Genomic DNA, 15,948 nt, shown 5'->3' with positions numbered 1-15,948 from the left:
CATAATTCATTAAACAATAAAAGGGATTATAATCGTAAATTAAATATAGATGTAAATTCAGCAACACATGACAACATGATGTGGAGGTATAAAATCGTATGAATCATAAAAAGTATAAGAGAGTGTCGTCTTATTGAAGCAGATAACTGCATCCTTGGTGCCCGACGTGTTTCTGTGAAAACGCTTCCTCAGGGGCGGATGCTAGGGACATCTGAAATATTAAAGTATGATTGCGTCAAAGTATTGACTAGGTGCACCGGAAAAGACAATATGTCAATTCAGGTACTTGCAATGTATATCACACCAGGGCACGGTATGGGAAAAGGACCAGGGGGGGTGTGTGTCTCTTCCAGGAGCTGGGGTGGTGAGGAATCCAGCACAGCGTGAACACACATCGGCATCATCCATGGAGCACAAGCCAAACATCTCCACATCGCAGTCAGTGGTTATTACAGGTAGTGAGTGGGTAACTAGAGAGTAGAGTATGTCCAATTCGGATTCACCAAGATAATGGGAATAAGTGTAAAGGGTGACCTTGGTGCTAAGATCACGAGTATTACCTTAAATATACTGGAGGCAGGAGCTTGTCAAAGCTATGGCGTTTGCAGATGTAGGTGGAAATGGGCGCCGGATCCGGGAAGACGCCTTAAATGCGTCCCGCACGTGTCTGAGCTCACCACCGATGTCACGTTTCCCAGGCAGTGCATGGGGCGGGGCCACAGCCTGGGTGGTAATGAAACCGCCCACAACTAGCGCCACCGCCTCCAGCTCGAGCCGGCTGTTGTCATGTGATGCTGAATTTACATCTGTATTTACTTCATGATTATAATTCCTTTTATTGTTTAATGAATTATGTCTATTGTTATATGTATATGTCCATGTAGGTTGTACCGTGTGCACTGGCACATGTCACCTTTCATACATTAATACATCAATGTTTTATATATACATTAAACTTGATTATTTTAATTTTTACTTCCCACCTGTGAACTGCTTCATTTAAAGTCCCACCGTCCTTTCTTTGTTCAAAAAGTAGTGTTGAGCCGACAGTGTTGACATAAGATTATGTTCTGTCTTTGTTTGCAGATATTGTCATTAAAGCATTTGTTAACCCCCCCAAAAAATAAACAGATCCTGTCCCCTTAAACTATGTTATACAGCACAGTGCTTGTGCTGTGTCATTTGGCCCCTGTAACACCTAAAAAAACCTGGCTGTACACTGACTACGATATATCAGGGCTGCTGAGCACCGTTGTCGGAGTACGTGCCTCTCTCATTCGCAGCCCTGCTCTTCTGTGTCTGTGTGTCTCTAACCTCCTCCCCGCCTGTCTGCTCGTACCGGCGCCTCAATGATTGTGCCAGGAAGTGAGGGGAGCGGGGCTGGAGGAGGAGACCGCACCGAAATGGTGGCAGGAGTCAGGTAAGTGTTTAGGGACAGTTAGTGGGCGTTCTTTTCCCTTTTTAGAATTGCTTAAAAGAGAAAGGTTGAGTCGGCAGAAACACTGGTGGGAGGAGGGGGATGTCCCCTCTCGCCGCCCGTAAGAATGATCAATCGGCGGAACTGCCGATATGATCGTTTTTATGGCGCACAGAATCGCCGGCTCTAAAAGATGATATCTGAATGATGCCTATAGCTGCAGGCATCATTCAGATATCCCAGCTCAAAGTCAAGGATGTCCATGGACGTCCACCCCCGGTACGAAGTGGATAAATCAAGTCGCTTTAAATCACAATTTAAATCGTGATTTAAATCGCTAGTAAAAAAGTATTGATTTTAAATCCTAATTTTTAAAGAGCAACTGTCATCTCTGTCTCCTCCTCTGAACCGCTTTTTAACTCGCTGACACTCCTGTTCACTTTAATGGGACAGCTGGTGATGCGGCAGTGACACCACAAGGTGAGGGTTGTGGCGGCAGCAGGTGAGTGGATGCCCGCTAACAGGCGCTGCCATGATGGATCTGAAATGTCAGGTGCTCATTAAATGGAAGGACCTATTCTTGCTGGTAGTTAAAATCTTTAATATTTGCAAACAAAACAAAAGTTTCCTATTTAGAATAATAAGATGTCAGGTTAGTAAAACGGCGATATCAGAACCGATTCAATCACACACTTTGTAATGTACATAGATTTGCAAAACAATGGGATAAATGTATATTCCTGAACTTTGTTTTATTTCATGGTTACTGTGAAATTGTGTGAATGCATCAATGCAGTGCATGTTATCTCAGCTTGTAGAGCTTTTCTTCATTGAATGAGTTTGCCCAAAAATGTAAATATTGCAGAATATACAGCCTCATGCTACATAACTAAGCTCTATTTCATGCTGAATAAACAAAATTATTAATGTATCTTAAATAGAAAACTATCTTTTAGATAGATTTTTTTTTTATTCCAAAAGCATTTTATTCAAATAAATTTGATAATCAAAAAAAAAAATCTGATTTAAAAAAAAAACAAAAAACATTGATTTATATCCACCCTTTTTTTGCCTTTTTAGTTAAAGCGGATGTGCCATGGGAACAAAATATTAAAAGCCAGCAGCTACAAATACTGCAGCTGCTGACCTTTTAATATTAGGACACTTACCTGTCCTGGAGTCCAGCGCCGATCGCAGCAGAGCACGAGCGATCGCTCGTCACTCTGCTGCTCCCCCCGCCATCCACGCTGAGGGAACCAGGAAGTGAAGCGCTGCGGCTTCACTGCCCGGTTCCCTACGGCGCATGCGCGAGTCGCGCTGCGCCCGCCGATTGGCTCACATGCTGTGTGCTGGAAGCCGAGTGTTCCCAGCACACAATGGGCGACAGACGGGATGTGACGGAATGCCCGTCTTTCGCCCGTATCGTGTGGCCGGAAGTGGGTGCAAATACCTGTCTTTAGACAGGTGTCTGCACCCCCCTCCCCCCTGAAAGGTGTCAAATGTGACACCGGAGGGGGGGAGGGTTTCGATCAGCGGGACTCCACTTTAGGGTGGAGAACCGCTTTAATAACATGGCAGAGGAGCGCCTCTATCATTACATAGTTTGGTATGCAGCATGTCGGTCGTCTTATGGCTGTGAGAAGGCCAGAGAACAGTTGCATGTATACTCACACGTGGCGCAAACAATCTCAAAGGCCGTGTGTGTGTGTGTGTGAGGTTTGTTTACCTCTCACAAACAGTTGTGACTGTTGGCTTGTCTGACCGCTCTATTTATTGTGTTGCAGCTTCTTGTCCGGTCAGCGTCGGCTCTTCCCAGCTCTCCTGTCTGGTTACTTTCTAAATTTGTTACGTGTTTTTCTTTTTTTTTTCTTTCTTTTGTGCTGCTGTTTACAAATCCGGGAGCCGAGGCATTTCGTCTTGTGATTCTTGCTGGATAGAAGGATCGGGTTTCAAATTGCTCGACCTTCTTTTTTTTTTTTTTTTTTTTTTTTTTTGCAGTGCAGGCTCATCTTGGTGTGCTTTAAATTGGTTAATTTGTGCCTAGATAGCACCTATGATCATAATCTTGGGCTGTGTATTGAGCTTCAGCTTTAAAGATCAAAGGCTAACATTACCTTTAAGACCATCTTATGTCTGTATTAATGGTGTAACATGGTGCAGATTGGACCCCCCTTTTCATCCATGACAGCCTACAGGGAATGTTCTTTCCCGCAGCGGCTGTCACTTTTGACATTTGCACAGCTATACAGGGTTTCACCCACACAGCAGCATTATTTACAGGGATTCCTGAATAAATACTCTGCAGGTTCGGTCTGCCAACACAAGAGAGGAACTTGTAGTTCTCAGTCAAACACAAGTACATGGATCACTGCACTCTTAGTTTATTGACACTTCCTCCAGCTCTCTACCTGGAAGCCTGTACCTCCTTATGGACATAGAGCTGGAGGATCTGTCTGCAGGAGCCTGGCATTGCATCCACAATCCACTGATAACAGTTGCAATGCTTTTAGACTTTATAGGGTCATTAAAAAAAAATTGCTATTGGCCAGTGATCTTCTGGGACCTGTGTTGTGTCCCAGAAGATCACTGGCAGGGAGGGGCCGCCTAAGGCGACAGGAGGAGTCGCCTAGGCAGCCTAGGACCCGGAAGGAGGAAGTGGGACAGAAAGTCCCACTAAAAAGAAAAAACATTACATGCCAAATGTGGCATGTCAGGGGGCGAGGAGTGCTTAAAGCGGAAGTTCCACTTTTGGGTGGAACTCTGCTTTAAGGAGGGGTGGGAGGGTGACATATTTTTTTCCGGACAGAGAGAACACTGACTCATGAAGGAGAAATTTATTTTTATACACAGTTTTCACAGCTGATATCTACCGATTCCTAAAGAGCTGTGAAATGAGAGAGGGGGGCAATACACAGCTTACAACAGCCTCCATGCACAGTTTGTTTTAGACTGGGTAGTAGGTGGAATGGCTTTGGTCAATTTAAATCTGAAGATATTTGAAGAGGAGCTCCAGCCAAGACTTTTCTATCGGAAGGAAAGCTTAATATTTGGTATTTCTGGGGTTTTTTTTTTCCTGCAGTCAACATTTCTGTTTGCAGAGATTTCCCTTTAATTCTCTAGTGCTTCATATACATAGTTTTGAATGTCATCGGCAGCTATTTCTTCTTCTTTTTTTTTTTTTTTTTTTTTTTTAGTTTTTATGTTGGTGTTTTTTTTAACTATGACTCATTATTTTATTATTTTAGTTTTAATAAATCTTTATTTAAAGGTGTGTAAACATACATTTGCAATATACACAGCACTAAACATATACTGTGTGTGTGAATATTTATTGAGCTTATATAAAATATATATTATTATTATTATTATTATTATTATTATTATTATTATTTATTTATTTTACTATATTGTATTACTGTACATTCACATCAGTCCCTGCCCTCAAATAACTTGCACTCTCTGAGGTACCTAACTCGCATTCATACATACACATATTAGGCCCAATTTAGACAGGAGCCACTTAACCTTCCAGCATATCTTTTGGAGGAAACCGGAGTACCTGGAGGAAACCTGCACAGGGTGAACATGTAATCTCCAAGCAGGTAGTGCCATGGTTTGCACACGATAATGAGCACAGTTTCAGCCAAGGAGAGTATACACACAAAACCAAAGAATAATAGGATGATGGTCTGGAAATAAAAGTTCAGTATCTATATTTGTATGTTCACATTACTCTCCAACAGAAAATTCCATTAAACATCTAAATTTTGACCAGTTTATAAGATGAAGAATTAAGAAAAGTAAACCCTGGGTTCAGACTCATTATTTCTATTAATTTCTTTAGGCACTACGTGGTTCGAGGACCCGAGATGACCCCTTATGAAGGTGAGATGAGGATTGTAATATTTTATGTTTATTTCATAGCCATAATGAGAAGTATACCAGTATAGTAGTTGGCAGCTTACATTCTGCATTACAGTAAAAATCACTATTTAGTGATTATCTGGATCTGCCTTGGTCCGATCTAGTCCCCCAGTCCCCGTCTCTCCTGGAATTAGGGGAGGGCTTTGAACAAGTTGGGTTGGAATGTTTTCAGCCGTCCATACATAGATGGACATTTAGGCCGTTTAGAAGGTTCTGGCCACATTTTCAATTCATGTATGGGCAGTGAAGTTGTACAGAAGTCGATCTACTTATTGACTTCTGTACATCGTGCCTTGTAATATTTTCCTGTTCTACCAGCTTTGCGGGCTATAGCCTGCAGTGTGCCCGCTGTCGGAATACAATGGCTCAGCCGGGAGGATTCTCTCATCCACATCAAGTGTGTGGATGGGGTGATCGAGTCAGTTTTTTTTCCTTTCAAAAGCAGGGAAGGTGGGGGGAGAGAGAGAGAGACTGAAAAACCCATAGGGCATTATGGTAAATTAAAAGGAATTTATTAAGACTAGAGTTGTTTTACTCAAACTTGAGCTATAGCGAAGCTGTGCAGCAAGTCCGTGCTGGGGCTGTAAGCCCGCACTCCAAGAAAGAGGAGAGGATCGGTACCCTGAGCTGGGGAAAGCTGGAAACTACCGCCGGGATCCTCCCCTCTGACCAGATCGGCACTGCTGGAGTCTGCACGCAGGGCATATTTCGAGATTGACGTCATCTTTTTCACAGTCTCTATAAATACCTCTCGGTCCGAAATAAACGGTCAGCGGTAAACAAAGCAAATGTTGCAGGAGCATTGAGCACCCTCCCCCACCAGAGCACTCGAATACCAATGCAGATCAAGGCAAGCATAAAATAAGGGGGGGGCTACAAAGACGATGAATAACTTCCCAAAAAAACAACAAAACAAACCAAAGCAACCCACTACACGGGATGACCCATCACAATATATATATAATTGTGATGGGTCATCATATATCATATATACAATTATAATCATCTTCAGTATTATTTATGATTTATTATTATTCATTCATTGGAATTTTTCCACATGTATGTGTGTGTGTGTGTGTGTGTGTATATGTATGTGTATATATATATATATATATATATATATATATATATATATATATATATATATATATATATATATATATATATATATATATATATATATGCGCATGTGGAAAAATTCCAATGAATGAACAATAATAAATCATAAATAATACTGAAGATGATTATAATTGTTCTAACAATTGAAAAAAAATTCACTTCAACCTGCTGTTTAAGGCCCCCTTCACCCTTGTGCGACTTGTCCTGCGTCTTGGGACTGCAAAGTCATATGACAAGTCGTACCCCATTATTTCCAATGGGTACCGTTTTTATATCTGTGCAACTTCAACGTAGTCCCTGCACGACTTGAGGTCCAAAGGACCTCAAGATTACACAGGCATTGCTTCAAGTCAGGCGACTTTCAGGTCGCCCAAGTGTGAAAGGGGCCTTAATGAAGAAAGCGGACTCATCTGTGGACTGCCTTATTAGATGTTTACAGGAGAGAGGAAGAAAAAGCACATCTGTTATGAGTTTTTAGTCTCCTTCTCAAAATGCTAGTTGCCTGGCCGTGTTTGGTTTAAATACTTTTCAGGAAAGGACTAATAAATTGGGCTTTAAGGGCACACAATACCAAAAGATGTAGAAAACTAGAGATTTATTTAGTATGAAATATCATAAAAGTGGAATGACATAAAATCAAAAGAGAATAGGTCAGCAACTAATACCACAACTGTGATTACAACACTATACAATACTATACACTATTGTATAGTGTTGTAATCACAGTTGTGGTATTAGTTGCTGACCTATTCTCTTTTGATTTTATGTCATTCCACTTTTATGATATTTCATACTAAATAAATCTCTAGTTTTCTACATCTTTTGGTATTGTGTGCCCTTAAAGCCCAATTTATTAGTCCTTTCCTCAAATATCGTTATTTCGGGGCGTTGGCACATTACTCACTAGTGCATTCGCGGTGTCACCACGCGTTGTATGCACATTAAAATAGGTCCCTCTCTTTTGAATACTTTTCAGTCTGAGACCTAGAACAAGCATGTAGCAAATGCAAGTCTGAGACAAGTCAGAATTTGTTACCTCCTGTTTTGGTGCATTGTCTCTGTACTGAAGCCGTAGGATCAGCATGACAGCAAGTCCTATTGTCTTATAACTGCTTTCCTTGAATTACTTCTGCATGTTAGAGAAAGATCAGGATTAAACTCAGCCTTATTGACCATGTTTCATATTTTTATTTTATCAAGAGTGTTATATAATGCATGGTACCATACACCATTCCCAGAATCGCAATGCCATTCACTCCTTACCAGAATCTTAGGTTGCTTCTTGTTTCTTCATTCTTCCCACTCAACTGCATCATCCATTCACAGAGATTTCAGATGAAAATACTGCAAGTCTTCTCTACACCCGTAACACAAGGACTGAGTAGAGAATTCTAGCAGCAAGGTAGTAATGGCTGTTTGCCGTACAGTCCCGGAGCTGGGGGTACACAATGCAAGAGCCTGTGCATTGCACCCACATCACACTGATTTCAGGCCTGCAAAGCATGCTACTGCAAGCAAAAATTGTATTATTATTGGTGCACTCTGCTACATTTTTCCAAAAGGTGGACTGTGCTTTAAATAACTCTGTGTTGCACAGAACAAAGAGAGCTGAATGTCAGTTTTTCCTGATTTGATCTAGGATAGGTGCTCTTTAATGTCTTTTTGATTGCTTTGTCTTAATATAGAGACTTTTTTTTTATTGTGCAGCTGAGATGTTTTTGTCTTCTAATTAAAGTATGTATTATCTTTCTTGCAGGTGGTTACTACCATGGGAAACTAATATTTCCAAGAGAATTTCCTTTTAAACCACCTAGTATTTATATGATCACTCCTAATGGACGGTTTAAATGCAACACACGGTAAGAATCCTTTTTTTTTTTTAACATCACACTGTCAGGGGATGAGTTCATAGAAACTGTCATAAAAGAGCTCTGGCCTGATTATAAAATAGGGTGTTAAAATGTATTTTTTTTTTAATAAAGTGGAGGAGGATTACAAGCCGTCAGGTTTTTATTTCTAACTGTGACTCCACTCCACAGATTCTCCTCTCTAAGGCCCGGTTCACACTCGTGTGAGTTCATAACGAATGTGATGCGTCAAAAACACTTTGAATTCGCATATCATCCCTAAAGTCATTGTTTTCAATGACGGACGTTCACATACATGCATTGCAATTCCTCTACGAATGCGATGCGATTAAAAAAAAAAAAAAGGGTCTTGTCTGACTTTACTGCGCTGCGTTGCAAATTTAGTCTCCATAGACATCATTGTAAGTCGTTCTGGAATCGCAGTGATGGTTCACACATGTGCGAATTTCACCATGCGATTCTCCACAAAAAAACGGAGTACACGGGAAGTTAACACCTTTTTTTATTTTTTTACACTATGATTTCATTGGCTAGAACATTAATCACAGCTATGTCCCACTCCTGAAATTTGCTTTAAAATCGCAGTAAATTCGCACCTCAGAATGGACAAAAAAACTGACCAAATTCAGAGCGCATCAGTGTGAGCCGGGCCTAATTGTCATTTGACCACTGTCACTGGGACAGAAAAATAGGTGAGGGAAAGTCTTCAATATGGGAGCTGTTTGGGAAGGGGTTTACCCTCAGTTTATAGAGCTTTCCTCTCTCTTCCTGTTCCGTCTTTGATACAGAAAGTGAAGGAAAATATCTCTGATGGGGGACATAAGCAGCAAAAATATAACCTGACAGATGATTTAACCTTGCTCTTCTTCTTCTATTCAAGGCTCCAGAATTTATTTATTTTTTACTGTAAATACACTTTAAAAAATTGTAGAAAACCCTAAATATAGCCATTCAAAGAGGTCAATAGTCCATGTCTCTACAAAGCATTACGATGTAGGAAAGATATGATAACAAATGACATAACTGTACAGGCATTCTGCTTGTTGAAGAGACGTTTGTGTTCTAAAATCCCTTGCTGCTTGATGTTGGGAGACAGTATGGCCACTGCATGACACTTCAGTAAACTGTATGTAAGGTTTCAGAATATTTCCCAAAGAAAAAGCGGTCTCTATGGGCATATCATGAGGCAATGATTATATGATATGTACAAAAAAAATCTAAAGAAATAAAAAAAAAAAAAAAAAAAGAGGAAGCTGCTACACAACAAAGATTGAGAAGATTATATATATATATATATATTATAAAAATGTAGCGCTAGTGATTGAGGAGAGACAGTGATGTCTCGCTGAGTTCATACGTGATCACTATACTGAAAACAGTGATAATCTATAAACAAAATAAGTGAAGTGAATGTGCTAATAAGTCCCACATATAAAAAAGGAAAAAAGAATGTCCATCAATGAAACATATGGAAAAACAGTGAAGAGATAAAACGTGCAGCCACGTGGATCATCATGGGAGAAATGAATAAAAACTGATGCGCTCGTATTAACTCATGTGCAATGTGAATCGTACATATACAATCAAGCAAAAAAACCTGGTGAAGAAACTCTTAATATATGTGAGTAGATCATGAAAAAGTCCTGATGATTGAATCAGTCAGTCTGCAGTGATCCTTCCCTAATTGCCAAGCTCTCACTTCAATGTGATCAGGTTACAACAACCTCCAGCAGCGATCAGATGTTTCCAGTTTCATTCAGTCACATGCAAAAGAGGAGGAAAGGAAACATAGCGCAATATTGTACCATATAGAAGTGGATAAAGGCTGCACTTAGTGCACTCACGTATCCTCGCTTATGTTATAGACAGGGTATGTTGCCGGTCAGTTTAAGTGGACTCCTCACTCGGGATAGACATCCGATGGTCCGTCACTGTAGCCTCCCCCCTCCACGCGCATCGTCACTCGTCACGTGACTTAATCATGGGTATTCTATGTATGGTATAGATGAACCCACAGCTTATGGGGATAAGCTGTGGGGACATCTACACTATACAGGGTATGCGGGTCTGGCTTTACTGGCGAACCCCAAAATGAGGAAGATCATATATCCTGTTATAAGGTTCCCTTACCCATAGATGAGGTATAATTCCAATTGGTGAACACACTATAAGAGCGCTATCATCGGGAGATATACACTATATTTCTGATATTTACACCTAGTTTTAGTGGCTAAAATCGGGTGCTCCACCTCCTTTTCCCTTTTTTATTGGTTGACACTATCAATCCTCACAGGAATTATCAGTGACCGTGGTTGTCAGTGGAGGCTGCATACGCTCTCTCCTCTCTCCCTTTTATACACATACATTTTTTTTTTAAACTCAATATCCCAAGTTGTTCCCCGGCAAGGTTGTGAATCGTAGTCTTTGACGTGTGGTGTCCCCCAGTATATCTTGATTCAAGGTCCAGCAGCACCTACCCAGTATGTCTGGGGTAGCTACTAAAATGCCAAACACAAATGACAAGCAAGTGTGGAGGAGTTGTTGGATCATATTTTGTTATGCAGACATACAGTCAGGTCCATAAATATTGGGACATCGACACAATTTAAATATTTTTGGCTTTATACACCACCACAATGGATTTGAAATGAAACAAACAAGATGTGCTTTAACTGCAGACTTTCAGCTTTAATTTGAGAGTATTTACATCCAAATCAGGTGAGCGGTGTAAGAATTAACAGTTTGTATATGTGCCTCACACTTTTTAAGAGAACAAAAGTAATGGGACAAATTAACAATCCTAAATCAAACTTTCACTTTTTAATACTTGGTTGCAAATCCTTTGCAGTCAATTACAGGCTGATGTCTGGAACGCATAGACATCACCAAACGCTGGGTTTCATCACTGGTGATAATCTGCCAGGCCTCTACTGCAACTGTCTTCAGTTCCTGCTTGTTCTTGGGGCATTTTCCTTCAGTTTTGTCTTCAGCAAGTGAAATGCATGCTCAATCAGATTCAGGTCGGGTGATTGACTTGGCCATTGCATAACATTCCACTTATTTCCCTTAGCCCAGGTTCACACTGGGCTGCGGGAGTGAAGCTGTGCGAGTTCAGCTGAACTTGCATGATTTCACTCCCGCTGGCAGTCCTGATTTCGGCCGCGATTTCAGAGACATCTGTGCAGATGTCAATGTAAATCGCGGCCCAAAATCGCGAAAAGTAGTACAGAAACTAGTTTTTGAAATCGGTGCAGCGCCGCAGATGCGGCGTCGCACCGATTAGGACGGTGCCAATGCCGCCGATTTGAGATGCGATTTGACATCTCAAATCGTACCAGTGTGAACCAGGCCTTAAACTCTTTGGTTGCTTTCGCAGTATGCTTCGGGTCATTGTCCATCTGCACTGTGAAGCGCCGTCCAATGAGTTCTGAAGCATTTGGCTGAATATGAGCAGATAATAATATTGCCAGAAACACTTCAGAATTCATCCTGCTGCTTTTGTCAGTCACATCAATAAATACAAGAGAACCAGTTCCATTGGCAGCCATACATGCCCACGCCATGACACTACCACCACCATGCTTCACTGATGAGGTGGTATGCTTTGGATCATGAACAGTTGCTTTCCTTCTCCATACTCTTCTCTTCCCATCACTCTGGTACAAGTTGATCTTGGTCTCATCTGTCCATAGGATGTTGTTCCAGAACTGTGAATGTTTTTTTAGATGTTGTTTGGCAAACTCTAATCTGGCCTTCCTGTTTTTGAGGCTCACCAATGGTTTACATCTTGTGGTGAACCCTCTGTATTCACTCTGGCAAAGTCTTCTCTTGAATGTTGACTTTGACATACATACACACATACACCTACCCCCTGGAGAGTGTTCTTGATCTGGCCAACTGTTGTGAAGGGTGTTTTCTTCACCAGGTAAAGAATTCTTCGGTCATCCACAGTTGTTTTTCATGGTCTTCCGGGTCTTTTGGTGTTCCAAACAGTTGATTTGGCAACACCTAATGTTTGTGTTATCTCTTGTGGGTTTGTTTTGTTTTTTCAGCCTAATGATGTTTTGCTTCACTGAAAGTGACAGCTCTTTGGATCTCATATTAAGAGTTGACCGCAACAGATTCCAAATGCAAATGGCACACCTGAAATGATCTCTGGATCTCTGGATCTTTTAACGGCTCCTTGTAAATGGGATAATGAGGGAATATAACACACACCTGGCCATGGAACAGCTGAGCAGCCAATTGTCCCATTTCTTTTGGTCCCTTAAAAAGTGGGAGGCACATATACAAACTGTTGTAATTCCTACACCGTTTACCTGATTTGGATGTAAATGCCCTCAAATTAAAGCTGAACGTTTGCAGTTAAAGTACATATTGTTCGTTTCAGGCCAAACCCAAGAAATGTACAATGTTTTCAATGTTTTTTTGTAATTTTAAGATTGAAAAAACGCAATGGTTCTAGCATTTAATTACCATGTCGGCATCCTGATGTATTTTTCCCTTGCCTTCTGCAGACTCTGCCTTTCGATCACAGACTTCCACCCAGACACATGGAATCCAGCATGGTCGGTATCAACAATACTCACAGGTCTACTCAGCTTTATGGTGGAGAAAGGACCCACCCTGGGTAGCATAGAGACCTCCGATTTTACTGTAAGTGTGTGTGATTACAGAGTTAAGATAAAGGGGATCTGTAGTTAAATGTTATTGTAGTTCTGAGGTTGGAGAAGTGTGATTTGCTTCCCTGGAATACTCCTTTGGAACCTAATGTCCGTTTGTTGCTTGCAGTGACACTTGTAGGAGATAGGCAGGGTAAAGACCCACTACCACCCAAGAAGGCTAGCTTGTTGGGACTGCATAATCATACAGAAGGGCAGGTTGTTTCTGCTGGTTGTCAGACAGTAGAGTTCTTGATGACTTTTCAGTGAGTGGCGGTGCAAAAAACAATGGGCAGGCTAGCCCTTAACATTTCCCCCTTTTTACATTTGTGTGTATTTTTGCACTAAAGTGGAAAAATAAGTGATGGATGTGTGTGTGATGTAGGCTGCTTATAATGATACATCTATTCTTGGTACCCCCTGTAACATTTTGTAGGCTGCCCCTACCAATAAGTCCTGGCTGTGTTTTTCTTGGTATCCCCCTAAAACATTCTGTAAATACCTGTTGTTTAGACCAGTGTTTCTCAACTCCAGTCCTCAAGGCGCACCAACAGGTCATGTTTTCAGGATTTCCCTCAGTTGAAACGGCTGTGGTAGTTTATTAAGGCAGTGAAACTGATGAAATCACCTGTGCAAAATAATGGAAAGCCTGAAAACATGACCTGTTGGGGCGCCTCGAGGACTGGAGTTGAGAAACACTGGTTTAGACTACTAGTAGAACCAATAGATGGGTACTTTTCACTGATGGGTTGAAACTATTTATTTTTTTCTTCTGTAGTGAAATCTCTAGCGGTATCATCCTTGTTGCCGCTGTAGCTGCTTTAGATGTTGGCAGCACTGATAGCCCAATCAGTGAAGTCACACCGAGCTCTGGCCACAGCCTTTTAGATAGAAGGCACATTGCTGTTTCTGCAGAAGCTCGCATTTTCGAAATTACTTGCAGGAGAAGCTTTGTCCCACTCACCCCTTCTAGCATTGTCTTGCAGGATGCATTTCAAATTCAGGTGAATCGGGAGACCTCTTTTTTTTTTTTTCTGCTGCATTAACCAGGCCAATTCTGACATTCCTCTCCTACATGTAAAATTGTATTAGAACCCTCAAACATTGTATATGTTTTTTTAGCAGAGACCCTAGAGAATACAATGGCGGTCATTGCAACATTTTTCAAACACGTTTTTTTGGGGGCAAAAAAACAGTTTTATGCTTTAAAAAAAAAAAGAAAAAACCCAGTAAGGTTAGCACAATTTTTTTGCACAATGTAAAAGATGAAGTTACGCTGACTAAATAGATACCTAACATGTCACGCTTCAAAATTTCACACATTCGTGCAATGGTGCCAAACGTCGATACTTCTAAATCCCCATAGGCGATGCTTTAAATTTTTTTACATGTTGCATGATTTGAGTTACAGAGGAGGTCTTGGGCTAGAATTATTTCTCTCGCTCTAACGTTCGCAGCAACACCTGTGTGGTTTCAACACCGTTTTCATATGTGGGCGGGACTTAGGTATGCGTTAATTTCTGAATGCGAGGACAGGGGCACTTTAATTTATTTTTTTATTGTTTAATTTTATTTACTTTTTTTAATTTGACACTTTAAAAAAAAAAAAAATATCACTTTTATTACTATTACAAGGAATGTAAACATCTCTTGTAATAGGAATATGGCATGACAGGTCCTCTTTACAGTGAGACATGGGGTCAATAAGACCCCACATCTCACCTCTAGGCTGGGAAGCCTGAAAAAAAAAAACGATCCTGGCTTCCCAGCCGAGGCGGCAACGCTTTTTTGAATGCAGAGGCCGGGCGTGACGTCATAACATCCTGCCCGGCCTCCGATCACAGAGACTTCGGTGACCATCTGGTCCGCCGGAAATCTCTATGGTGGACATCCGGGGCCGGCGGATCCTTTCACCCACTCACTGATCGCAGAGGTGAGTCGGTAGAAGCACGAGAGGGCGACGGGAAGGGGGGGGGACATCACCTCTTGCCGCCCGTAAGAACGATGAAGCGGCTGACCAGCCGCTATGATCGTTCTTATGGTGTAGAGAATCGCCGGCTGAAAACGGCAATATCTGAATGATGCCTGTAGCTGCGCCCATCATTCAGATATACCACCACAAAGCCCAGGATGTCTTTAGACGTCCAGCCGTCGGCAAGTGGTTAAAGTAAAACTTAAGCCTCATACACACGATCGGACTTCCATCCATTTGTTTTTTTTTTTGTCTGAAGGGGCGTTGGCTGTGAACTTGGTATGCATACACACGGCAGAACACCAAACCACGTGTTTTTTCAGCTCTTTAATGCCACCCTTTGGACAACTTCTGCTATTGTCTGATGTTTATCATTGGTAAGGAGCATGCGTGTTTGTACTTTGGTCCAATGGATTTGTGTACACACAATCGGATGATCCAACGGAACACATGAGTCGGAAAATTTGAGAGCATGCACAGCCAACATTTGTTGTCGGAAATTCTTAAATCAAAGGTTTTCATCACATTTTCCTAAAAATAATTGTACCATATAAGTTAAGCCTCCACATCTCATATTCTTCCGATTTCATAAATTCCCCATAACTACTGCTGTACCATATTGGAGTATGTATCGACTAGCCCTTTATTTTCTTAATGTTTTTCTTTTCCTGACATACTTTATCAAAAACAAATTTGCCCGTTTATAAAACTTTTATCGGACAATTGAGTTTTAGTTTACAGTAAAGAAATTAGTGAATATTCGTCGTATACTGATAGCAACAGACCCTGTATAGGATCAGAATTTGACACTCCAAAATTTTGTAGCTGTGAGGCTAAGAAATAAATAATTTTTAGGATGGGGAATCGCCAGCCCCCCAGCTACGTTGGTAAACATTCCAATAGTTCAGGTAACAGGATCTTACAATTTTTTTTTATAAATTTCCGTCAGTAGTCCGTCCATCTCTAGCGCTTTGTTATTATGGCTCT

At 41.1% G+C, this 15,948-nt stretch overlaps 1 protein-coding gene across 3 annotated transcripts in view; it reads left to right on the top strand.

Moving 5' to 3' along the window:
• The window catches only part of UBE2J2 (ubiquitin conjugating enzyme E2 J2), a 51,326-nt gene that overhangs the window by 26,003 nt on the left and 9,375 nt on the right, over positions 1-15,948 (top strand). For all 3 annotated transcript variants that reach the window (XM_040325840.1, XM_040325841.1, XM_040325839.1), the window contains 3 exons: positions 5,262-5,302; positions 8,217-8,319; positions 12,846-12,984. In XM_040325840.1, coding sequence (XP_040181774.1) covers positions 5,262-5,302; positions 8,217-8,319; positions 12,846-12,984 — 283 coding nt within the window. The remainder of the gene's footprint in view (positions 1-5,261; positions 5,303-8,216; positions 8,320-12,845; positions 12,985-15,948) is intronic.

Source organism: Rana temporaria, chromosome 10 (genome assembly GCF_905171775.1).
Source record: "Rana temporaria chromosome 10, aRanTem1.1, whole genome shotgun sequence".
In the NCBI taxonomy this organism is placed as follows: domain Eukaryota; kingdom Metazoa; phylum Chordata; class Amphibia; order Anura; family Ranidae; genus Rana; species Rana temporaria.
The sequence above is the reverse complement of the archived record's forward strand: the minus strand, read 5'-3'. Positions and strand labels throughout refer to the sequence as shown.